At 44.9% G+C, this 25,987-nt stretch overlaps 2 protein-coding genes and 1 long non-coding RNA gene across 3 annotated transcripts; 1 reads left to right on the top strand and 2 right to left on the bottom strand.

The window, feature by feature from the left end:
* LOC120644541 lies at positions 1-1,489 on the bottom strand. The gene is made up of 2 exons (XR_005663802.1): positions 1,069-1,489; positions 1-996 (listed from the first exon to the last, which is right to left on the bottom strand). It is a non-coding gene; the product is annotated as an uncharacterized LOC120644541 (long non-coding RNA).
* A 652-nt stretch (positions 1,490-2,141) lies between these two features.
* Positions 2,142-7,010, bottom strand: LOC120644540 (probable indole-3-acetic acid-amido synthetase GH3.13). Its single transcript, XM_039921189.1, has 2 exons — positions 5,547-7,010; positions 2,142-3,015 (listed from the first exon to the last, which is right to left on the bottom strand). The coding sequence occupies exons 1-2, from the start codon at positions 6,934-6,936 to the stop codon at positions 2,378-2,380; spliced, it is 2,028 nt and encodes a 675-aa protein (XP_039777123.1). The 5' UTR covers positions 6,937-7,010; the 3' UTR covers positions 2,142-2,377.
* Positions 7,011-19,640: 12,630 nt separating this feature from the next.
* On the top strand, positions 19,641-20,270 carry LOC120646287 (dehydrin DHN3-like). Its single transcript, XM_039922929.1, has 2 exons — positions 19,641-19,851; positions 19,974-20,270. Exons 1-2 carry the CDS (start codon positions 19,657-19,659, stop codon positions 20,175-20,177), a joined length of 399 nt encoding a protein of 132 aa, XP_039778863.1. The 5' UTR covers positions 19,641-19,656; the 3' UTR covers positions 20,178-20,270.
* Positions 20,271-25,987: the final 5,717 nt, after the last annotated feature.

Below are 25,987 nucleotides of genomic sequence, written 5' to 3'. Positions count from 1 at the left end.
TTAAGCCCATATTCCATACTCCAGGAACTGCATTATTGAGCTATGAACTGAATCCTGCATCTACAACCTTCTGTTGCACAATGTTGTGGTACAAACAGAAACAGCATTCATGCCTCTATTTAAAAAGATGCACAATGCTGTGGTACAAACAGAGGCATGAATGATGCTCAAGTAGAATATTCATCAGACAAAAGAAGAGCTCCAAAAGCGAAATGGTGCAAAGCAAAGCCTGATTAGTTCAACTATCACCAGCAACCAAGAATTGAAAAGGATTAACAGAAAAGAAAAGATAATCTTTGCTGGTACAACTAGCTAGATAGACACATAAAGCTAGCACTAGCAAGTTGGACAGGCAGGCAGATACTCGAGGAGACATGGCACTGATAAAGAAATTGCAAAGAGTAATCTGATGCAACTAGCAAGCGCACCACTAACACCCTCAGCTGCAGAGTCCATAAGCTCACCACTACCAGTGGTATAGCATGTAAATATAGAAACAACTGTCATCTGTTAGAAACAAATTAATTCGTATTCAACTCTTGCTGTCACAATTCACAATAGATGGACTGTAACAATTTGAGTGCTCCAAGTTATCAACAATATATGATATTAGATTGTGATCTAAAAACACTATTTGAATTCATACTTTGAGACAGCTACAATTGGAATATGTGCTTTGATTTGAGGAGTCAATTTTTTATAGCTGACAATCAATAGCTAAAATAAGCATAGATTGCAAACCAAAGTTAATGCTACAAGATTCACTATCTAATTGGTTCTCTACATCAACAATCAGAAGGGAAAAAAAGAGCAACCAAAATCCTCTACATCATCACCAGAGTAAATGAAAATCAGGCTAAGCTATTATCCAACCCAACTACTGACAACACAACCTGCTATCTAGTTTTGGGCTTTTGGCTTACCTGATCCAAAAAAGTTAGGAGATGATAATCTTGTAGTGGATCTTGGAGATGACGTCCTTGAAGGCAGCAAGATCTACAAGTGCTAGGAATGAGGAGATAGGAGTAGAAACCCTAGGCATTATAGGAGAGGAGGTGGACAACTCACAGGTGCTGAGGAGGAAGACGAGGTAGAGACGACCGAGCTAGAGGGATGGCTGTAGATTGAGACCTCCGAGGGGGCGGGGGTGTTGCAGCCAACGGGGAGGCGGGGCAGCGACGAGGATGGAGCGGCGGAGGAGGAGGAGGAGGGCCGGCGGCACCTGGACGAGGAGGAGGACGGCCGGCGACACCTGGACGAGGAGGACGGCCGGCGACGCCTAGACGAGGATGAGGACGGCCGGCGACACCTGGACGAGGAGGAGGACGGCCGGCGGCGCCCGGATGCGGCCTCGTCTCGCACACGACTCGGCAGGGGAGGGCTGTGGGACGCCAGGGGGAGGAGGAAAAAAATACCGGAGAGAGAGAGGGGGGGAGGGGAGAATGAAAAAAATAGGTGGAGAACACATCACCACCGGGTCATATTACAATCCGGCGGTGATGCTTAAGTATCACCGCCGGTTCGTAATACGACCCGGCGGTGATGCCGACAGCATCACCGCCGGGTCGTATTACGAACCGGCGGTGATACTTAAGCATCACCGCCGGGTCCATTTGGAACCGGCGGTGATAGACTATCACCGCCGATTCGAAACAAACCGGCGGTGATGGGGCGTTGGCGATGATGTATTCTGTAGTAGTGATTACCTATATGTATACATGTATAAACTTGAAATATACTTGATTTTTTTCTAAAAAAATGTTGTCTATTTCTAGGAGAACACATGCATCACTGACAGCATCACCGCCGGGTCGTATTACGAACCGGCGGTGATACTTAAGCATCACCGCCGGGTCCATTTGGAACCGGCGGTGATAGACTATCACCGCCGATTCGAAACAAACCGGCGGTGATGGGGCGTTGGCGATGATGTATTCTGTAGTAGTGATTACCTATATGTATACATGTATAAACTTGAAATATACTTGATTTTTTTCTAAAAAAATGTTGTCTATTTCTAGGAGAACACATGCATCACTCTGTCTCCGCCCCTGGATATGATCAATCTCAAATGCAATCAATCTTAGAGGCCAACATCACTCGAAGATTTGCCAACAGTACAGTTGAGCCAATGATCAGTTGACAAGAACAAATTATATGATCAATCTCAAATGCAACCGAACAACACTAGAGCGATAACACACGTCGGTACGCATCACGATTCACGCGCTCTCCCGTGAAAACTGAACATCACATCAGACTGACATCATGCACATCCACAATTAATTTTAATTATATCTACGCAGTAATCACCGGAATTGAAGCCGCCGTCCGTGCGCTGCCGCCGGCCGGCCCTGATCTTAAAGCGACGCACGCCTCACGCCAGCGTCCCTTCGTCCAAGCTGGCGGCGCCGGCGCCGGCGACGACCTGGAACGGCGGCTCCCAGTGCGGCACGGCAACGCTGAAGAACCTGCCGACGACGCGCGCCTCCAGGACGGCGATGGCGTCGGGGTGCTTGACGCAGCGCGGCGTCTTGTACTGGTTCACGGAGGAGCCGTGGGAGACGCAGAGGTCCATGAGCGCGTCGAAGGCGCCGGGGCTCACCACGCGGATCTCCAGCGGGCCCACGGACCGGTCGCGGCTCCGGCACCGCCGGTACACGGCGTCAAGCCCGGCCTCCACCGCGGCGCAGCACGCGGCCATGGCGCGGCCCACGGCTTCTTCGTCGCCGCCGCCGGAGGCGGGCAGCGGCGGCGGGGTGAGCTCCCAGAAGAGGACGTAGTGGCCCGGGATGGACGCCGTGTCGGCGTAGGCCGTGTACTCGGAGAGGATGGCGCCGAGCGGCGCCAGGAGGCGCTTGGCGGCGGTGACGGCGCGGAGGAGGTCGTCCTCGGAGGTCTTGTCGGTGTCCACGCTGAGCACCACGTTGCGGCGGTGCACGAACCGGAACTGCGGCGCCGCGTTGTGGAACCCCGACACCTGCAGGATGTCGCCCACCCGGTACCGGTACAGCCCTGCGCGCCATGGCAGATATTCATATGATCAATGAAGAAAAAAAAAAGGAAGTCGATCGTCCAAGGACTAGTGATCGATCATGCTGACAGTACAGGATGTCTGTGCATTGAGATATTCAGATTCACATTGCAGTTCCTCTCTAGAGCAAATTAAGGGAAAAGGGGATGAAAAGTTGCAGTGCTAGCTATTTGCTTGATTCATCAGCTGCAGAAACGGTGTGCTTGGATAAAGTGAATGGGTACGCCAGAACCAGAAAGAATCCTTGCTCTTTTAGGGTTTTTTTTTCTGCTTCTAGTCCATTCAGATTTTTTCTAAGTCAAACATTTTTATTTTTGACTGTGATTGACAACACAAGATTGGTATATATTACTACATTCGTTAAGGAAAAAATTAAATACTTTCACCACATTTATAGCTCTTTCCTTTTAAGATAGTATAATAGATATTAGAAGCATTGCTTGTCAAAGTGTCAAATTGGAGACCACATACGTACATGTAGATGTCCTAATTTTCTATATTTTCAGTCAATGCAAGAAGAAGTATATAATGAAGGAATTGATAATGTTCTTTTTTATAACTTCAGTTGATTGTTAAAAGAAAACTTGAGATGACCTCCAATTGTTGGGAACACACGTCTCTACAATAATAATGAGCACTTTGACTTTGTGCCCCCACTAGCACACTTCTGTGCAGCATTTCCACATGCAGTGGCTATCTATTTGATTCACTGCATTAATCACTTTCTCCTCAGGAATATAGTTTAAGGTATCATGGATCCGTCAAGTGATGTGCAGAGTTGATAAGTTTTATTCATGCAAGTGCAAGACTGTAAGGTGGAGCTAATAAATGAAGGTTGGGGGCGTTGGGATGGAGGTCACATTGACTGGATACCATTTATTCACATATCACATCTGGATCTTCTCTTATTCTTGTGACATGTATTATTGGTTGATTCTTCCATAGCCTTTTTTTTTGTACCTATCTACTGCTACAGGAGATAAATTGTATTCTTGTTCTTTACTCCAGCATGTCTCCAGAAAGATTAGCTTTCATTTATGCCTGGAGGCAATAAAGAATTTTTTTTACTGGTTTTGAAGAAAAAAGCTTATTACCCAGCAATGGATAGACATGCATGTTTGACCTGACCTTTCTAATCAACTCCCTCTAATCAAAATGAAGCTACAAATATCTCCTTTGTCTGGTGAAAGTGAGTGTACTGTCAATCCAAACATGAAAGCTATATAGGAGGAAGGCTAAGTGTACTTTCAGAAATTCAGTGGAAGTGAGATTGTGTGGTAAATAAAATTAAGCTAGTGGGAAACTGGGAGTCAAGAATCTGGCATTATGTACACTAGTGGCCAAGTGGGTGATCCCAAATTACAGCTATATTTACCTACATAATTTGGTCAAATCACCAAGCTCCACTTGATTACTTTTTGGGAACACAGAAGAAAAATAATTAGTACATAATATAATATGTGATTTATTTAATTCCTTTCACCTAAAATGCAAAAAAAAGGGGATTGTGCTGCCAGATAATGCAATCAGCACTTAAATAGGGAGTGAAATATTCCATTTTTAATTAATTATAAAAATCTGAAAAGAGTTAAAAAAATTCGATCGGCAGGAGCGAAGATTAGTGCAGCGTGAAGAAACCTAATTAAGGCAGTATATAATATGGAGGCAGTACACTGTGGCTGAGGGAAGCAAAGACTCACTTCTGTCCACCAGTGGAGGGAACAGCGAGGAGACCGCAAAAAGCCAAACAAAAAACTAAACAACTGGTGGTAGAAAGCAGAACAAAAAGGCCCTCATCTTTATTTCCATCCAAGACACCTGCTGCACTACTTATCTTTGGCATGCAGATAACCATAATGCTAGCGTGGTATCACATCAAAAAAGTTTTCAACTTGCTTTTAATTTCATTTTCAGCAAAAAGTGCAGCCCCAATTCAGTTATGTGAACTAGCACCAAGTCATTTCGGGAAAATGTGGTTGCTAAAAAAAACACTCGACAATTTATTTCATGGCAATTTATTTTCATTGCATGTTTGGTTACAAGTTATATAGCTCACCAAACTTTTTAAGCTAAGGCGTGGCCATAAGAATTTATTAAGTTGTGCCATGGTTTGTTAAATCATTTGGCTAACCTTAGGCAAAACTTGGTAAGAAACTGTGTCTATGACAGGTGGGGCATCATGCTATATTTTTTTGGCATAGCAAAACTTTGCCAGGAAACTCTTTCTCTTGATGAAAAACTTGCTCAGGCACGGTCAGAAAAGAAAACTTTGGCAGGAAACTAGCTAGACACTTGTCTAGTTGTGGCGTGCTACTGCACAGTCTCCACCGTTGATTTGCGATCATCGGACGGCTGTGAAGGAGTGCAATTCTAACAACCTCCAGTCCATACTTCAAAGGTTAGAAGTAGTACACACATATATACATGCATCCAGCCACATATATACATACATGCAACAAATTAAATGTAATGAATTGATGGAGCCATGGAGGCGGGGAAGAAATGCGCGCACCTGCGAAGGTGGTGACGACGAGCTCGTAGTGGCCGCCGACCTCGACGTCGACGAGGTCCACCACCTCCCCGTCCCGGACCTCCTCGCCGTCCTTCTCCACCTTGACGAACTCGTAGTAGCACATGTTGGGCAGCAGCGTGTAGGAGACCTCCTCCGGCGGGTCCAGCGGCCGGAGGTTGATGCCGAAGTAGCACTCGGACGACGCGTACATGGCCGACACCAGCGGCAGCCCGCCGCCGTAGAACTCCAGCAGCGGGATGTACTGCGCCATGGACCCCGTCACGATCACGTCGATGTACTTGGTCCGCGGCCAGAGCCGGCGCACGATGCCCCGCCACGACGGCGCCGCGCACTCGGCGGCGACGGCGTCGGCCAGCGCCTGGTCCGGCCCCGCCACCACGGCGGACACGGCCGCCCGGCACGCCGGGTCCGCGACGCGCGCGGCGTCGACGCGGCCGGCGCGGAGGTCGGCGCAGAGCGCGCGCCAGTGGCGCTCCAGGAACTTGACGGCGCGGAGGAAGGCGGAGGCGAAGACGGCGCCGACGCGGAGCACCTCGCCGCGGCGGGCGAGGCCGCAGAGCAGCTGCGCGTACATGCTCTGCGCGCTGTCCGGGCACAGGATCGCCGCCGTCGGGCTCGTGTAGCGCGCGTAGGGGCTGTCGGGCCGCTCCCGGAAGTGGCGGCTCTTGTAGTAGCTCGTCAGAACCGGCCGCGCCGCCAGCCCCGACGGCGTGGTGACCTCGGGCTTGACGAAGAGCAGGTACATGCACCGGCCCTCGTCGAGGCCGGGCACGAAGCGGTTCATGACGGGGATGAGGAGGTTGTAGACGAAGGTCTTGCGGTCGAGCTCCTCCGCCGTCGACGGCATCAGCTTCGGCTGCCCGCCGGAGGTGCCGGAGCTGGTGAGGAGCTCGGTGATGGTCCTGGAGGTGATGAGGGAGGAGGGGGCGCCGTTGGCGATGCGCTCGATGTACGGCTTGACGTCCTCGTACTCGACGACGGGGACGCGGGACTTGAACGCGGCGGCGAGCTCGTCGGCGCCGCGGGACGCGGCGTCGGCGCCAAAGAAGTGGCGGACGTAGTCGGCGCCGGCGTTCTCGGCGAGGATCTCGCGGAGGACGCGGCGCTGGATGGCGCCGGCGTGGGTGGTCAGGTCCTCGATCAGCTGCAGGCTCGCCGGCCCGTCGTGCGGGTCGAAGGCCGGGATCGTGGGCGGCAGAGCCGGCGGTGGCGGTGGCACTGGCATTGCCGCCGCCGCCGCCGGCGACGATGGTGGCGGGATCACCAAGGAGGTGGAGGAGGGGAGGTGGTGACCGCGGTCATGGTCGGGCTCTGGGGACGTGGACGTCGTCGTGGTTGACATTGTTGTTAGATCCATGCACGCGTGCATTCGCTGTGCCAGGACATGGAGGGGCTTGCTACTGTTGTTGCAGAGGTGAAACTCTCTTGCTCTCCATGGCCTATATATATATATATCTCAGGGCATGTCTATCTATGGGTGTAGAGAGAAAGTGATGGTGCTTTGTGTGTGATTTTCATTTTATAGGGAGAGTGGTGAGTGTACAGGGATGCTGTCAGTGATTTGGTTTAGGAGAGAGAGAGAGAGAGAGAGAGAGAGAGAGAGAGAGAGAGAGAGAGAGAGAGAGAGAGAGAGAGATGCTTAGCTGTGAGTGATCTCATTTCATCTTTCTTTTTCCCCTCTGTGGTGCTGGTGCAACAAATTTATGGGGAAGAGAGCACAAGGTAGTGTGCAAGTCATTTGTGTCAATGGCCTACACATGTGACCATGTCTTGGAGCTTGTGATTAGATGCATCTATTATGGGTCAAAGCTTCATATGGCTGCCTGCTCAACTTTGGTGTCCCTTTTATGCATGCTTTCTGTAATTGTCTGTGTTCTTCTTGGCAGACAGACCCAAGGTTCTTCTTATCTGATAGTCACCTGATTTTAGTGAAAGATGCATCAATTCTCTGGACAGAATGTGAATGGTACAAGCCTCTCTACTCCTAAGAATGGAGACATTCATACATGCATTTATTTACCTTTTGTTCAAAGTGAGAATGAATTGAATTCTGTTGGTCCCGAGGCTACAAGTTTTGTAAAATTACTCATAATTTACCGTACTTAACATAAAGACAATCCTGCACCCAGACAAAAGGTAAATAAATGAAACTGAGGCTTCTTTAATTCCAGGAAAATGTAGTCAATCAGATCTCTTCTCATGTATAAGCAGAAACTTGATTTACTTTTAGTTTATGTGTGTATGCATCTAAAATTTTGAGCTTTCTCTTCTTTAGCTCCTTTCTGACATACTACACATTCTAATGAGCAATAGGAAAGTTTTTTCTTTGATGCCCTTGCCCTTGCAGGTGTAAAATAATAGAGCCATTTGATTCCTTGACCAATCTGGGTCTAGAACTGTTACTTTGATCAACAATATCAATTTTTTGTTGGATGGCCATGTCACCAGGAATGTACTGACCATGTGTAAGGAAAATGGCCCCATTTAGGCCATTGTTTATGATTTTGGTGATTGAGTGACAACATAATCAATGGGACTAACGAGTTTGTGAGATCACACTTGTAGGATTTTTAGGTCTCATGGATATGATTCAACACGTCTAATTCATCGTCAAGACGCAATGTTCAATCTATCGTCGAGACGCCAAGTCCAATCCACCATCAAGATGACAAATCCAATCAGTCGTAAAGATACCAAAGCATTGTAATAATTCACAGATAGATTATATTTCAAGAATCTAAAAGATCGCCGCGACAAATTGGACAAAAGGATGCAGAGTCAGCTGCACCGGTTAAACCGAAGCCCCACCATCGGTGCATCCGATGGTTGCTGGATAAACCGACCCTTAGGCATCGGTGAAAGTTTTGGGGCTAAAAGGGATCAAGTGAAGACAACTTTTAGGCATCGGTTTAACCGACGGGTCAGAAACAGGCATCGGTGCATTCAACATACTATTGTCCAGAGACGATGTCAAGTGCGCAGCAGCCAAGCCTTCAGCACCGGAAGAACCAATGCCCCATCGGAGCAAGCGTCGGTGCAATGACGTCAGCAAGAATTGATCAAGTGCAACGGATACGTGAAGATCAAGTGTCACAGGTTTAACCGATGCTCTAGCATCGGTTTAACCGATGGTCCCAGGGTTTGCTGCGGCTGTGTCAGAGAAACCAACAGTTACTTCAGAGCTCGGTGTGACCGAAAAGAACCGATGTCATAGCATCGGAAGTTCCGACGCCTACGCAGAAAAGTGCCCAACGGCTCCAAACGGCTAGTTCAAATTTGAGGCCTATATATTTGTGTTCCCTCAGCCATTTGAAGATTGCTGAAGACTAGAGAGACCCCATATACATTGAAGAACACCTCCAAGCCAACCCAAGTGCATATTGATCAAATCCTTAGGCTTAGCACAAGCTTTGTGAATGTTAGTGGTAGGATTAGCTCTTTAGAGTGTGTGAGAGCAAGGTGTTGTGCCTTGTGGCTGGTTCTAGAGTGAACCAACAAGCATTTCAGTGCGCCGACCCCTTGGAGCATTTGGTGTCTCGCCGGCACATCATCGATCCTCCGGCTTGGTGTGGAGCGGCGACGACAACCTTTGTACGGGGGACATAGAGACCCCCTGTCCTTTGTGGGCAAGCTCCTTAGTGGAAAACAGGATCAATGTGACCGTGATTGTGTTCACGGAAGAGACTTGGTTGCCGGAAGCAATACTCTTGGTGAGTGCTTCAACAACGTGGATGTAGGGGCGCCTTTGTGGCAATCCAAACCACGGGATAATTCTTCATGTCGAGAGTTTGCTTCCTCTCATCCCTCCTTTAAGCTTCCTCATTTCATATTGCAATATTTGTGCCTTTACTATTTTAGTGTAGTTCTTTTCTAGGATTGGCTATAGGTTGCAAAATCTTTTTGGGATGAGGGTTTGACACTAGAAGAATCATAGTTGCACATCTAGATAGCATGTTTTAGATTAAGTTTTTTTTTGTGCAAACTAGTTGGAGCTGTAGGTTAAGATTTTAAGGTGCCTAATTCACCCCCTCCCCCTTTTAGGTTAGAGCACCCGATCACTTTCACCATGTTCTTAACAACTTATTTTATGTCTTGCAAATCTTGTAAGCTGCTTTTGTCCAATTTCTTTTTCCTGCTTGATTTATCAGTGATAGGCACCAAATCGACTGCTTAAGGTTGCGCTCGACATAATAACCTGAAACGATCGGATATCTGAAGTTTGACAGAAATATTTGCAGGAAAAGATTAATTAGATTAGTACCATTTCTGACCCTTCAATGACCGGTTCTCTGGGGCTATTTTAATGCCTGAAATGTGTCTCTTCTTGTTAATGCTCTGTTGGCTCTTGCCAGGAAAGCATTTTAGTAGAATGTTGAGCTGACCTTTTGGGACATCTTATTTTCAGTCAAGGCTGAGAAGTAGAATGACACACATGGCTAGTCTCTTTGTCCTAGCTGTCACAGTTTTGCTGGGGTTTAAATATATGAATCTAATCATCCATGTCAACAAGTACTGTCAGATCCTACTTCATCATGGAAAATATAAAACTATATATCAGAAAAGGGTTAAACTACACGTGCTCCCTGCACTGTTGCATCATCTCATAATTTTGGTTGATTCTTTTATTCAAGAAATCTGTTAAATCTGATGTGAGGTGATTTATTTAGTCAGTGCAGACAGCTAGAAGATTTAGAGAGATCATGAGGTCAGGTTTGCACCAGCTGTCCACGCAAACAAACTTAAAAAAGGTTTGCACCAGCTTCCATATGAAAGATCTGAGATTGTTTGCAATGTTTATCTGATAAAATCGGTATGCCGAAACGTATTTTATCATCAAATTTTCTTCGACTTTTCATGTTTGCATAGTCATCCTGTTGCTCTGATATTGTGATGGTGTCAGATAACAAAAGCTATTGTGATGGTGTCATGGTGGTAGAAGTCAAACAAACTGTATGACAAGATGTCTATACCACTGTACGCACTCGTGCATGTGGTGCCATAGTCGGCACTACGACTGCCAACCCAATGTCTGTCCAACTGATTTGGAATTCAGGTCGGTATCCAAGAGTAACCAGTTTACAAATATTCGGGATGTTTTTAGTTCAACTAAACTGGTTCTTGAAAACTCTTGCAGCCAATCCCCTCATGCAGACAAGTGATATTGTGAATTATGTCTTTTCAGGTTGCATTGGTGAGATTTCTATCTGCCAAGACTTATGGCAGTTCCATAAAAAGAAGGATGCCTGCAAAGGATAACCAATTGTCCTCACTCCCATACAAGTAAGAATCAACATCAAAAGCAAAACAACAAAACAAGAGATGATAAGATGATCCCACCGCAATCATTGCTACATCACGAAAAATTTAACTCTTAGTGTATATATCGCTATATACTACTCTTATAATCCCAACTCGTACTCTTCTGATTAGAGGATCGTTGAGGAGCTTTATGTGTGGCTGCTTATTTTTCATACCAAGATAAGTCATTTTCCGCTGCCAACCATCCAATGCAAGTGGGGATTTTTTACACAGGTGTAGCATTTGCCTACTGTCTAATAGGTTACCTGTTTTCAGTTTGTGTCATAGCCCTGTAAGACAGGATTCTTGGTCCTCACAAAGTGCCGACTGACATCAGCAAACTTCTGCACACTGTGCATTCTGCAACTTGTTATTTTATTATCTGGTTAACTATATTAAACAGTTGTTTATTACTGAATAATTTCTCAGTAAAGTAATTAGGACCCTACACTGCTCTGAATCGCAAAACAGGACATGATGGTTACCTGCATTGGAAGAGAACTAATGCACTCACTGAGCAATGAGCAGTAAATAATTGAGCCAGTCCAAAAAAGGATGTAGAGTTTTTAATTATTTATTTATTACTTAACAGGCCAATTCTCACAGTAATGGGAGAAGACAGATTTGTAGTTTAGTGAATAGATCAACACGATGAGGATCTGCTAGATTTAGTGGCTCACATGATGAAATTAACTACCAATAAAAATATGCAACGAAATATTTTTATAAAAAAGTAAAGACAAGAGAAATAGTGAAGATGTTGTTGATAAGGCTTACTTAGAAGGAGACAGCAGATCCTTGAAAAGAGCAGGAAAGGAGGAGGAAAACAAGGGAGGAACTACCAACTGTTCCGAGAGCAGCTGGTTTGATGTACTAAGTGCCAAAAGCAATGCATTAGTCAGTACTGTTTCGCATTCACAAAACAAATACACAGGGAGAACACCTGTATGGTCATGGAGTCCAGGAAGCAAAAGCTGACTAGCAGAAAAAAAATTGAAAGAAAAGAGGTATATAACCACGTTGGATAACAACTTTTATTAGTTGATCATACCATTGAGAGATGACTTGACCAGGTGAGTGAGGTCTAATAATGACTTGGTCAATGGTATCTTTTGGCAATAAAGGGGGGTGATATGATTTGAGTGCCTTTACCATCACTTTTATCGTGTTGGTTCTGATAAAAGTCAATACTTGCCAAATATCGGTTTATTTCCTGTTGGTGGTGCAGTTCCTTTTACCTCAAATAGGTAGCTCCAAACAGGCAGCTGGCTGTAACCCAAAGTCTTCCATTCCTTGACATGACAAGAGACACTAATTTAGATTTTGACCATGAAAGGTGTACTTAATAATTGCAAGTTTAATGTGCTCATACCTAGTTGGTTGAAGAAACGACCAAACAGGCAGCTTGCTCACACCTTGAAATATTTGTTTCAGGCCTAAACTGGCTTCCTAGGAATGGCCTCAAAATCCAAACTGTAAAACATTTCAACAACTCATGGTTGGATGCTCAGTGCCAAAAAAATTTCTGGAAAAATTTGAGGCCGACTCTAGGTCGTTGTTGGATTTTTAGTAGAAATTATGAAGGATCTATACATAACCTTCAAGGAAAATAATCTGGTTTGTAGAATCCTTTGAACTTCTCAATTCACATGATTCATGACATGGCTTAGATCCTGAAGTTTTTTCTCCATTGTTATTGCACTTGCCTTTTCTCCTTTTAAAATTTGATACAGAACATCTTTGTTTCATCAAGAGGGTAGATTCATGTGAAGCATCCAAAAACCTTTTATGACCTATTCCTCTGTTTTGTGTTGTTATATGATAGCACTGACACACTACATGACCGAATATAATCTTTTTTTTATCCCTATTGAAGTTTATTGGGTGGATTTGGGATTGGAGATGGAGAGGAACAGTAGCTGTGTAGAACAACGAATGGGGAAAAATTATGGATCGGATACCATCTGGATCCTTCTCTGGTCATATCTATTTGGGATTGAAATTTTATATTTTAGTCCCCATTAATTGGTTCCAATGACTGTAGATGAACTTCAAAATCTTCAGTGAAACCAGGAAATGATCGATATCACGAATCTGCTCTGTGATTTCAAGCTGTCAGCATTGAGTACCAGCATATATGATAATTGAAGCAACCTCATCGATCGTAACTTCATAACCATTCAATCATCATGTTGCACAGTCAAACAACCACTAGAGAGATCAAGTAATGTACTAGTATCCATCAAAGAAGCAAATCGCCCTTACGATGATCCATAGAGCTTCTTGTGATCACCTCATTATACTCTATTGACACATGACACTAGGATAATAACTCTTAGGAAACCACTTGGCACTTTCTGGTGGTTATATGTGATGATCCTTGACCAATGATAATAATGTTAACACCCTCCAATGATGTATAGATAGATAGACCAGAGGACCACCACTAACCCATCTCCTAGTTTAAAGGGATAATATTATGTCAAGTACAACCACAAAATCTTGTCCTGAGGACCACAAGGCACTAGTGAGCTCATACCATGTCCCTGCCTCCCATTGGGATGCATTTGTATTGGTGTTTGGTATACTCAAAGCCCAATGAGTTAGAGAAAGATTGCAAAGTACAGTGACTTTTTGGATCAAAGCCTTGCATTGCACATCATGTATGCATGTCCTATTAGCCTCTTCAATAGCTGGCTAGGAGGCTAGTAGGTAGGCCGAGTTTAGGATCAACATCTGTGATGGTCTTTCGAGTTTTTTGTGATGAGTCAACCAGGAGACTCTTCTTCATCTCATTTTGCTCGTCATCAAATGTTATATCCTGCAAAGTGCACAATTGATCAGATAAACCCAGAATTCATGCAAAAGGGAGTAAAAGATGAAACTTTGCCTGAATTTTAACATATTCCTGCAATTGACAAATATTTGGAAAACCGGCCTTGTTCGGCGAAGCCAGTACGCAGATTGCAGGCTATCTGCTCTGAAACTGGTACACACCCAGAGTACAGTCACCAGCCCTGCTCTGCCTGAACACAATTGTTAGTTGTCCCTGGAACTAATCATTTTGACAGGACGGGCACGGCGATCGAGGGCATCAGATCCAAGAAACGGGTGGTCCTAAAACCAGCAAAAAAAATGAATGCAGGGAAGAGAAGGAACCGCTGAAAAAGAAACGATCAGGAGCAGGGGCAACTTGTGCTCTGTGATGAAGCCTTACAGGATCACCGCGGGAGACAGGCCACATGAGCTCAAGTGATGCCCTCCTACGATGAGCCCAAGCCTCACATGGCGCAATGCCCATAAACAAATCCTGCCCTCTTTTCCCCTAACCCAAGGGTGGCCACTAAACAAGGCCCCTGGATCCTCTCCCTCCGAGGAGCTGCACATGAGCGCCGCACATGGATCCCCTTTGATCAGCTCAATAAATCGGTCTATTTGTATTTTGTTGCTGAAATCATTTTTTTGTTGCCGGAAATTTTTTGCTATTGTTGGAACAATTGTTATTGTTCAAATAAAAAAATTTATTTTAGCAATTAAAAAATTATTAAATTTTGTATAATGATTTAACTACCAGTCACACACGTATAATTCCTAATGTTGGCTGCGGACGACAGACCAAAGAGTAGTTCATATGGGCCCAAGAACTATCACAGCAAGCAGGCAGCGGCAAGACTATACCCCGGCCGGGATCTGGCCGCCCAGCAGCGGGGCGGCATGGGTTTTTGCTCAAATAATTTTTGCTCAAATAATTCAAAAAAAATTTTCACTGGCCCCCAAGGGTATATTCTTCAAAATTTCCAAATCGAAAATATATTTTTATAAAAAAACAAAAATAAAAAAAACCGCGATCGTAAACGCTGAAGCCTGAGCCCGTGGCGGAAAATGGCCGAACGGTTGCAGGCTGGCCCAATGGAGGTAAGCCGGCCAGGAAGGAAACAAAGTCGGCCTTTCTGTTCGGACGGACACAAGCTATTTCTATGTATGAAATTTTTTTTCTACTAGGCAATTATACGGGCCATGCTAATTAGCGGCCGCTCGCCCGGAGGTCTCCGAGCGAGCGATTCCTGACAACAGTGAACTTTCAGCTTTTGGAAATTTTTTATTACCGCAGCTTTTTTACAATATGATGACTTATATATATAACTTTAACACATAACTTGTTACTAATATTTTTTCGGACTGCGATTTTAGCATACTTTCAAAGCATATATAACTTATACGCGTAACTTATACATACAGCTTCTAAACAACATTCGATTTATATGCATAACTTTTTTTCTCCCAACTTGTTACATAATAATTTTGTAATAAAATTTTTATGATGAATATAAATTATACATATAGCTTTTGTTATAACTTGAATAAGACTTTTTATTTTGTCAAGCTCTTCAAGATTATGAGTCTCTGCATATGTCATATGCTAGTCTCGAAGAGTACAAACTACAAAATGGTTGTCGAGAAACAGCTAAAGGATGCGGAGAAGAAGATTGTACATGTCCATAATCCAGAGGCTGAATCGTGACAAGGAATGCAAGGATAAAGAGATCTTTGACCTGGAGGCCGCGGCACGTGTGATCATCGGCACGGTTGATCCTCCTCAACCTGGTATCGTCAATCCATGCTCCATGGTAGACAGGTTGAAGGACGTGCCAACCCAGATTGCCGGGTATATGATGGGTACTTCCAAGTATGTAGCCAGGCATGTACTTGGGATTCTTAGGTCTTTTTACCCTGACTTGAACATCAATTACCTAAGGGAGGGGATAGCCAATGACTGAACGCTAGAGCATTTCGTGAGCACCTTCAGGAGGTAGAGTCCCTAGCCGACAGACAATCATCATTGATGTATTATTTGAAGTCTCCTTTGCTGTAATATATTTCTTCACATTATCCCTGCTGTATGATGCTCTTATGATGCGAGTCATGACCTCTGGTGATCGTAGTTTGCATAGGAACGTGGTGAGCCTTGAGTAGCGGTTTACAAATCTGGCTGACAACCACATACTGGGCCAAAAGCGCAGAGATATAACCCGAATGAGGTTTAACGACTCGGTGGTAGCAAAGCTTCCCAAGTACTAGCTAAGGAAAGTAGTCGGAGATGCTACCTGTGGCAAGTTCCGAAATCCAATCGTAACAAAACTCCTTGAGTGCCGGCCAAGGAGGGTATTCGGAAGTGTTACCGTGTGTGGGTTCGACGATCCAAGGAGAACAAAACTTCCCGAGGACTGGTCAAGGCAACTAGTCGGAGATATTTCCTAGTGAGTTCAAAGGCTCGATGGTAACAAAATTGCATGGGTACCTGTAAAGGGCGAGTATGCGAAGATGTTGCCGAACGTGGGTTCAAGGGACAGAGGAGAACAAAACCATCCGAGTACTGGCCAGGGCAAGTAGTCGGAGATGTTTCCTAGTGAGTTCAAAGGCTCGATGGTAATAAAACTGTCCGGGTACCTACCAGGGTGGGTATGCCGAGATGTTACCGAGGGTGGATTCAAGGGCCCGAGGAGAACAAAACTGATCGAGTACTGGCCAGGGGAAGTAGTCGAAGATGTTTCCTAGTAAGTTCAAAGGCTTGATGGTAAAAAAAACTGCCCGGGTATCTGGCAGGGCGCGGAGATGTTACCGAAGGTGGGTTCAAGGGCCCAAGGAGAACAAAACTGCCCCACTAATGGCCAATGCTAGTAGTTAGAGATGTTTCCTAGTGAGTTCAAAGGCTTGATGGTAACAAAACTGCCCGGGTACCTGCCAAGGCGGGTACGCGAAGAGGTTACCGAAGGTGGGTTCAAGGGCTCGAGGAGAACAAAACTGCCCAAGTAATGGCTAGGGCAAGTGGTTGGAGATGTTTCTGTTGGTATTTTGTGTCACGAATAAAATCCGCAAGCGCACGGATACCGCTGTAGCTTTCACTCAGGAGTATTCCAGGTTATCGTATCCACAAAGAAACGTGAGTATACTATCTAAGGGTTCAAGTTCATCCAAGGATACACACACGTGTAGAATCAAAAGGACGGAGAGGAATTCCTAAGATTCAAAACCTAAGTCAAGAAAAGTCTAGTTTCGCCATTTACCTCAGGCGCTCGGTCTCTCCCTAGATGAACACCATGTTGCTCCGAGAATAAGGCACTGTTATATACCCGAACGTGGAGGATTACTGGGACTCTAACAGGGCTGTCACCACTTGCAGGCTACCTTTACAAACTATGGAGTATATAACAACTAAGTGGTAAAGTCTAATCTAGACACCACATCTACGCTATACCGTACTGATCCTAACCCTGACCAAGATTATCTGTCTCTATCAGGAGTCTTAAGCTAGGATCATTCACTACTCTTAGCGAACACTCAATCTAGTAAAAGGTAGAAACTAGAACTTGAACTTAAACTCTATTTTTCAATAACAAAAGGAAAACACGAACACTTACTATGATTGATAAGCATCCATCGAGGTAAAAGTGGAGAAGAGTGCCGAAAAGCCCGGCACTTCTGCGACTCCTCCTCACTCTCTCCCTATTTTCCTACACCCCTAGGCTGCCTAGAGCCCCTAGGATGAGCTCTCAAGCTCAATATGAAGAGGAGAAGTGTGAAACTCCAAGGTGGTATGTCTCATTCTTTACCCCCACCCCTCATATATATAGGTGGGAGTCACCGGAGTTCTGCTGCGAGGATGAGCTGATGCCTGCCTGAACCCACTGGGCAGTCAGCCGACTAGGGTGGTTGACCGGCCTGGCCCAGTGGACAACTGCCCCCATCTTGTCCTGGCATGTTGTTATTTGGGCCCACATGTCATATCTCTGTGCAAGCCTATTGTCCTAAGTCGGTTCCTTGCTCTGTTGGGCCACTTGATCCATGAAATGACATGTTACGTTTTGATTGGTCGAAATCTTGTGTCTTGAATCATACCTCACCATCTTGCTGCATTTTTAGCTCAGAATCACCTGGACACAATCTCAATCTAACATATGTAGAATTCATTAATATTTAGGACTATCCTAGCATTTTTCCATAGTATGTTTAGTTTTTGTGGAGGAGTTGACGGTCAAAACAGGTTAAAATAGATCGTCAACAGTTTCCTAGTGAGTTCAAAGGCTCGATGGTAACAAAACTACCAGGGTATTTGCCAGGGTGGGTACGCGGAGATGTTACCGATGGTGGGTTCAAGGGCCCGAGGAGAACAAACTACATAAGTAGTCGGAGATGTTTCCTAGTTAGTTCAAAGGCTTGATGGTAACAAAACTGTCCAAGTGCTGGCCAAGGAAATACACCGTACTATTGTCTAGAGAGCATGTTTTTGACTCCAAAAAGTTTCTGTAGCACCGGTTAAACCGATACTAACACTGAATAAACCGGTGGTACCATATTTCAGCTGCAGAACTTGTCAGAAAGGGCCAACGGCTAATTCAAGCTGTTAGTGACCGGTTAAATCGATGACTAGGCACTGGTTAAACCGATGCTTACGCAGAAATGCCCCAAATGGCTACAAACGGCTACTTCGATTTTGTGGGCTATATATACGACATCTTCCTGCCATTTTAGAGTTGCTGGAGTCGAGGGAGACCCTATACACATTGAAGAACACCTCCAAACCAACCAAGAGCATAGTGATCAAATATTTACTTTTTAGCACACTTTTGAGGTGCTAGGTTAGCTCTTAAGTGAGTGAGAGAGCAAGGTGTTGCTGCCTTGTGAGTGGTTCTAGAGTGAACCAAGTTTGTATCTTGTTGCACCGACCATCCTTGGAGTCTTGGTGGCTCGTAGGCACGTCGTCGATCCTCCGGCTTGGTGTGGAGTGGCGTTGACAACTTTATGTGGGCATTTTGTATGGTCCCGGTTGGTGGCTCCAACCAGGACCAAAGGCCCCGGGGACCAATAGTCCCGGATGGAGCCACCAACCGGGACAAATGGAGGGGATTTGGTCCCGGTTGGTGGCTCCAACCGGGACAAAAGGCCCCTGCCCCCCCCCCCCCACGCTGCCCCGGCTAGCCGTTGGACTCGGGACTAAAGCACTCTTTGGTCCCGGGTCCAAAGACAGCCGGGACAAATGATTTGGACCAAAGGCTTGTTCTGTAGTAGTGAGTGCCCTTGCTCCCACTTGCGCCCCAGGTTCGCCGCCTTCTGCACGCGCCAGCTGAATGCATATAATTTGTTCCTAATTATCCGCTATAGTCCTTTCCTGTTGCTATTGTATTAGATTTGTGTTGAGCTAAGCTATAAGATAGCAGTTAAGTTTATTGTGATACACATTTTTAGAATTAATTTTAAATATTAATTAAATTAATATATTAATTAAATATATATATTTATATTAACTCTAAACTAAATTTCTTAAATTAACTCTAACTATATTTATATTTTCTTAACTCTAACTAACCATGGGCATTGTTGCTAGTATAGGAAAAGAAGGAATCAAGCAACAAGCAAACAACAAACTCACTACGGGGTCCTGATCCAGTCATCGTTCCGGAACTGCCCAGATGGTGGGCACACGCACTGATGGGTACGTGGCGCCGACAGGGCCGCGCCATGGACATTCTTCACTCCGTCTTTGATACCATATATATCCTCTGATCCAAGATGAGCATCCATATCATACCTTCCGATGGCAACATGCATACGTACACCCCTAACGTGGCCTCCCTGACCTCATTAATCTAACTTTATTTTTAAATTGTAATTGAACCCCAGTCTCCAGCTCGTATAAATGCCCATCAAGCATTGCACTTTGCCTTCAGATTCGTAGAACTACATCTGATAAAAAAGAGTAGCCAGAGAGTTGCCGATCTCGTCGATAGCTAGGATGGAGCACCAGGGGCAGCACGGCCACGCTACCAACCAAGCCAGCGAGTACGGCAACCCAGTTGCTACTGGGCATGGCGCCACCAGCGTGGGTGCTGCTGCCGGCGAGCAGGTCCATCATCCCAATCCCATGAGGGACGACCACAAGACCGACGGCCTCCTGCGCCGCTCCGGCAGCTCATCCAGCTCCAGCTCGGTAGGTGTACGCGTTCTATTCCGTCGTCGGCCGTCGCATCTCGATCTCTTGTGGTGGTCGCGTACAAATTAAATACATGTGCGAGTTTTACTCATCATAGTGTGGTTTAATTTATATGCCAGTCTGAGGATGACGGCATGGGCGGGAGGAGGAAGAAGGGCCTCAAGGAGAAGATCAAGGAGAAGCTGCCTGGGGGGCACAAGGACAGCAACCAGCAGGACACGGCAACTGGCGCAACCGGCACTGGTGCGCACGGCACGGAGGGCACAGGAGAAAAGAAGGGTCTCATGGACAAGATCAAGGAGAAGCTCCCCGGGCAGCACTGAGCTATCCAATTGACGTGAATGCTAGCTCGATCTGGTTGCTACATATGGATCAGTTGTCAATAAATGGTCGTTTGCAGTGACGGCATGTGTGGTTTTTGGTTGTTTGTTAGTATCGTTAACGTTGTGTTTGCAATATCTGCATGTTGTCTTGTACTCTTGTGCACGTTCTCGCACTCATATCTGGATCATTTGAATCTATGGACTTGTGTAACTGTTTGATAGATGTTAACATGTGATGCGTGTACACTATACTACACAGAACATGTTATCTTCTTATTTTTGCAGTATTCCCTTGACACATGTTACTTTTGAACTAATTTGCTTGTCCAAAATATCAAAACGATGATTTCTTCCGTGGGGAGTTTGACTTCAGGGTGAACTTATGCAATATACCGTTGAGATGCCCTTGACATCTCTATCATATCGGTTGTTGCCTGCTAAGTTCTGTAAGTGTCGACTAATCTCTAGATTATTAATACATTCCAGTAACCCGTGTCGTATTGTTTGTGCACTATCTAATTTATATAGAACATGCTGAAAACAAGGATGGCAGCATCAAGTAGGCTTCATAAATCTCGTGCTTATCAACAAGGCAAATTTAGAGACGAAATATCAGGAAACGTGTGTTAACATGTGCAAAGCCATAACAATGCAATATTAAAAACCCTTTTACTCATACCCTACAACTTTAAGTAATTCTTGATGTACCTATAAACCATCCGCAAATACAATTCTAATTATATTCAGGCGATGAATTAATATATCAAGCTTTATTTCTTAAAAATAATAGATAATGCAAATCAAGGAGGAAGTTCTCCACGTGGATAGACCACAGCCTAGCAGCTCGTAGGATTCATTATGAATGAGATCTTGGATCCCAAAAGTGAGTTCTACCATGACAGTCATATCAATAGACAATCTGCATGACGTCGTGAGGGGCTTAGTATTTGTAATCGAGATTAAAATGATTGCTCATTACATTTCTAATACATGGAACAGTGATATTTGTATATTTGTAAATATTGTTATGCTTAAATAACTTAATTTTATGATTAGCATTGATATTTAGTTATTTTCATACATTATTTTAACTCGAACACGACTTATTTACGTATAGTAGCGTATAGCTCGGATATGCGTCACAATTCTAAATGGATAAATAGTAATAAAAAACTAAAACATGATTTGAGAAAATAATTGAATAAAATAGAATTTTGAAAAAAGAGGGAAAAGCTTTTGGTACAGGTTGGAAAAGCCAATCGGCACCAAAGGGGGCCGTCACCTACCGGTTGGCCTTTCCAACGGTACCAAAGGTTGGCTTTAGCACCAGGTAAAATGTCTGATTGCGAAGATAGAGACTTTCAGTTTTGGTCTTCTAATACTTGTTCGAGAACCGAGACTAAACCGGATTTCCAACTGTACCGATTGGATGTATTCTGGCACATATATTGGTAATATAATATTATTATAGCACTTAAAAAGGAAAACAATTATTTCCTTACAAATATAAAAATGTTATTAGTATTTTTCCTCAAGGTCTAACGTCAAAGACCCTGTTTGCTTCCAAAGTCTAAAGTTTAGCTCCTGTCACATCAAAAAGAATCTTGCTATTTAAGAGTATTATTAAAATATACTTATAATTTTTTTGACAGATGAGTGCTAATTGGCGAGACGAATCTAATAAGCCTAATTAATTCATTATTTGCTACAATAATGCTACAGTAATCATCCTTTAATTATGAATTAATATATCTTATTAGATTCGTCTTGCAGTTTAGCCCTAGGGTTCTGCAATTATTTTTGTAACTAAACTTTATTTAATACTTCAAAATAGTAAAATTCGTTTTGACGTGACAGGGACTAAAATTTAGCCCCTAAATCCAAACAACCCCAAAATTTTGTGGGTCCGAATATCTCGCGCACTTTTACCTTGAAAATCTTCCCCGTGAAGACTATTATACCTCACATACGTCATATATATATACACACTGATCAAGCAGAGTGATTGCATCGCATTAGTAATTTGTTAGAAATCTAGGCAATTTTCGGTATATTTTAATTCCAAAATTAGATGTATAAACTAGCAATATTTCTATGACTTTAAGGAGTAAAATAAAACATGTGAACATGTTTATACTTATCACACATATAAGCATAAACAATATAAATAACTAAAGTTTCAGGGAGTACCCTAAAGCGGGGCCGTTGCCGGAGGCATTGGCTGCGCTGTTACCAACTGGAGTAGACATCTACTCGGTTGGCCTCAGTCGAAGTAGTCGAACTAAATCGGTGCAGGAAGAAGTTCGCAGTGCAGTCCCACGAACGGTCACCAAGATGTAGTCGACGTAGTCGTTCGGCCACCAGAATGTAGTCGACGTAGTCGTTCGGCTCGTCCACCAGGAAGTAGTCGTACAATCGGGCAAAGCCTTAGTATTTTTGAGCAGTCACGCTAAAGCGTTACCCAAAAACCTGATTGCCCGCCTATCCCGTGCAGGATCTCAAGGCGAGCAAGGTTTCGGAGGCCTGCTCACGCTAATTCTGTGCGCGCAGAAATTAGCGTTGGGGAACTCAGTTGTTGCAACTGGAGAGGGAGAAGAGAGGAGCCGAGTTGCCTCAGTGCTCTGGTGCAGGATGGATGAGGGGAATGGCACTCCTTATATAGTGACTCAGGTGCTCAGGATCGTTGAACCTGGACACCATCAGAGTCATTTAGGTGATGCGGCAAAATAGCCATCACATCGCGCCGCGCCTCGGCCTCGGCCTCGGCCTCGGCCTCGGCCACGGCCACGGCCCGGCCCGGCGAGGCGAGCGAGCGCGCGCGCGCGTGTGGTTCACCGTCCTCCTCTTACCGGCTTCACAAGTGGTGTACAAGAAGTCCACCTTTTAAGTCGGTTGAGATCCTCCTCAATTCCCGGTACGGAATTAAACATTGATTCCCTAGCATTAATAGTGGGCTTTAAATTCTTTTAATGCTTTAGAATAAATGGGCCAAGCCCATTACTCCAACATAATTTCCATGACCCATGACCAAGAGTCCAATCCCAGCGCGTGGCAGCACCTCTTGGTTGCCCTTTCCATACATAGAACTAGGTGAAACCCCCGTGCGTTGCTGCGGGAATATTTGAATCATATCAAATAAATGCTATAATAATTGTTGAGTGAGTATACAAATATAAAGAGAGTCATGCATACATGTCAAGAAGTGAAAGACGGATCTCTTTAGTACTACGTTGAACATAGAAAGAAAATCATCAGTGACAAAATAAATGGAATTCAAGTGAAACCTTAAAGTTGTTCACTGTAGAGAGACATGATAATAAATTAGACACCGGATGTAAAGAAAAAAAATAAGTAAAAGGTCCATTAAATGCTAGCATTTGAAATTCCCAACTTTATGTAATGCTACCTTCTTCTGGTTCTTCAGCGTGGCCTAGAAAAAGAGAGCTAGTTCTCTTGCTCTAGAGATACAACTTGCCGATTCAGAAAATAAGAATTCCAGACAAACAATGGTTTTTTCAAGTAGCTGCATCAACATAAGGAGGGTCATCAGATGATTAAAAAAATTCCCCTGCCAAAATTACAATAAGGATAGATGAAGAACTACATACATCGGAAGGAATTATTGTTGGAGTATCTAGATGGATAACCAGGGTATAAGGAATTACCTCAATGCAGTAGATCAAGTACGTTGTGATGTGGCCATGGCAGGAAACTTGGTGCTACTGCGCGCCTGCTGAATCTACCAAGTGAGCATACATGAATTCCATTGTCGAGGCCATTGGAGAATTGAAGAATGATGAAAGGGTCCAGAGGTTGATCTTAGACGCATGTGCTAGGAGAACAGAGAAACACATCGGTAATTATATACTACTATGATTTCTTAGTGGCTGCAACCTGTGGCTTTAGTGAAAATTGGAATGGATGAGAAAATGGAGAGACGTGGTGGCTGACTATTTGATTGGTTGGGAAGGAGAGCATTTTTGTGCACCTTTAATTGTTGGTAGGAAGGAGCACGTCAAGGCACGAAGGAGTGGGAACGTGGATGATTGATGGAGGACAAATGCCATTAGTGTCATTAGCTATGGTGGTCTCTTGATCTGCCAAGGTGCTAAGTAAAGAAGAGATTGATCTGCCAAGGTGCTAAGTAAAGATCAATTGCAAGGAGTGGGAATGGGAATAGACTCGGTAGTGGGGAGAGAGAGCATTGCATGATTAATTAAATATGGGTGATGTGGCGATACAATATACAGCCAGGATCTAGATATCTACCGAATATCTAATGGTTGATACAAAAGTGATGATGTGGCTTCATGTGGTTGCAGGAAAATCAAAGTTCATGATGTTTAGTGGGGACCAACAAGTCTCTTATATAAATAGATGATTCTAGTATCCGACCTTTGAGAGGAATTCTAATTAATACCAACCATTCCTCTGGGACGCCTCTCTCTATCCCTCCAGGACGCCACTCTCAAGACCAAGAACATAGAATCTCTAGTAGAAGACTAGAGTTCTATGCTTCTTTTTTGGAAAGGCAAAGAACTATACCTCCCTCCCTAGCTATTCCCGCCTTTCCCTATCCTATAGACGAGGGCTGCCCTCACCCTGCTTCACCTCACGGGCAGGTAGGAAAGTTGTAAAAGCCATGAGTGGAATGGGGTGAAATACCTCAACCCTACCTGGAATGGGGTGTTTCACGGAGAGTAAAGACGTTCATTTAGGGAAACCCGTATCTTAATCTTGTTTTCCGTTAAGTAGGAAATCTAGCAAAAAGAGTAGTTGATCAACACCTTAAAATAAAAAGTACATTTGAACAACGTAGTAGTCTCTTCAAGGGAAATAGTAGGTTGAGCCGGGCCCAAGAGAGTGGCTCCTCATGCTCAACGAGGCCTCCGACGAATGCTCGGTGGGTGCGCTCTCTCCTCTCCGACTCCCCCGGACTGCACCATCGTGTTCTCCACATCCTATCATGAGTATCTAGTGTACTACCGGCCTGGCGACGAGGAGTGGCAGGAATTGCCTCTCGTTCCTCATAGGTGACATTGTGAGCTCTCGAGATAGGATGTACATGCGCACGGAGAAGATGAGTATATTCATCACCATCGATGTGTCCATGCCTTCCTCATATGGTGTCGTCATTGGACGAAGGGGCATACCTAAACTTCAGCGGTGGCTCTAGGAGGAGGGGCCATTGGAGCCAAAGGATGCTAGCCCAGTTGGTTAGTCACTCCGGCGGTACCCCTCAGGTCCTGAGTTCGACTCCCCGTGGGAGCGAATTTCAGACTGAGGATAAAAAAATCCCCTCGCTAGCCCTGTGTGCCAAAGCACTGGTTGTGAGACGGCCCAAGTCGGCCTGAGGACCCTTACATGGCCCAGGCACAGTTCCCAGGGGTTATGTCTCTCAGTGTCAGGGCGGGACCAGGGTTCGGGGATTTTCTCAATCGGGGAAGCCAAGGCTTCTTCTTAAGTTAATACCGGTGGGGCGGTCTTTCCCCACCCGGCCGAGTTTTTTAAGGAGGGGCCATTGGAGGCGGAGGCGGTCGACGACAGGGGGGAGTCAACGCTTCCTCACTCATGAACCGGTTGTCTTCAGGTGACGATGCGCGATTGTGTCCCCCTGAAGTGACATATAATGGCGCCCATGGAAGATGGCTCCAGTGGAGCTCCCCACTCGTCAGCCGAAGAGTGGCACAAGCCGCTGCAAGTCCGTGACGACACATGTGCCAAGGAACCTCTCGGATGCCTCGATCCTTCCCTTACCGCCACGTGGACTCTGCGGTAACGGCCAATCATATTATAATGTAATTTTTAGT

The sequence above is a fragment of the Panicum virgatum genome, chromosome 8K (assembly GCF_016808335.1).
Source record: "Panicum virgatum strain AP13 chromosome 8K, P.virgatum_v5, whole genome shotgun sequence".
Classification (NCBI taxonomy): Eukaryota; Viridiplantae; Streptophyta; class Magnoliopsida; order Poales; family Poaceae; genus Panicum; species Panicum virgatum.
This window is presented reverse-complemented; position numbering and strand designations above follow the sequence as displayed.

Coding starts and splice junctions, on each gene's coding strand:
- LOC120646287 (XM_039922929.1), top strand. CDS start 19,657: ATGGAGCACCAGGGGCAGCACGGCCACGCTACCAACCAAGCCAGCGAG. Junction 19,852..19,973: donor GCTCATCCAGCTCCAGCTCG/GTAGGTGTACGC, acceptor TTTATATGCCAG/TCTGAGGATGACGGCATGGG.
- LOC120644540 (XM_039921189.1), bottom strand. CDS start 6,936: ATGCACGCGTGCATGGATCTAACAACAATGTCAACCACGACGACGTCC. Junction 3,016..5,546: donor CGTCGTCACCACCTTCGCAG/GTGCGCGCATTT, acceptor CATGGCGCGCAG/GGCTGTACCGGTACCGGGTG.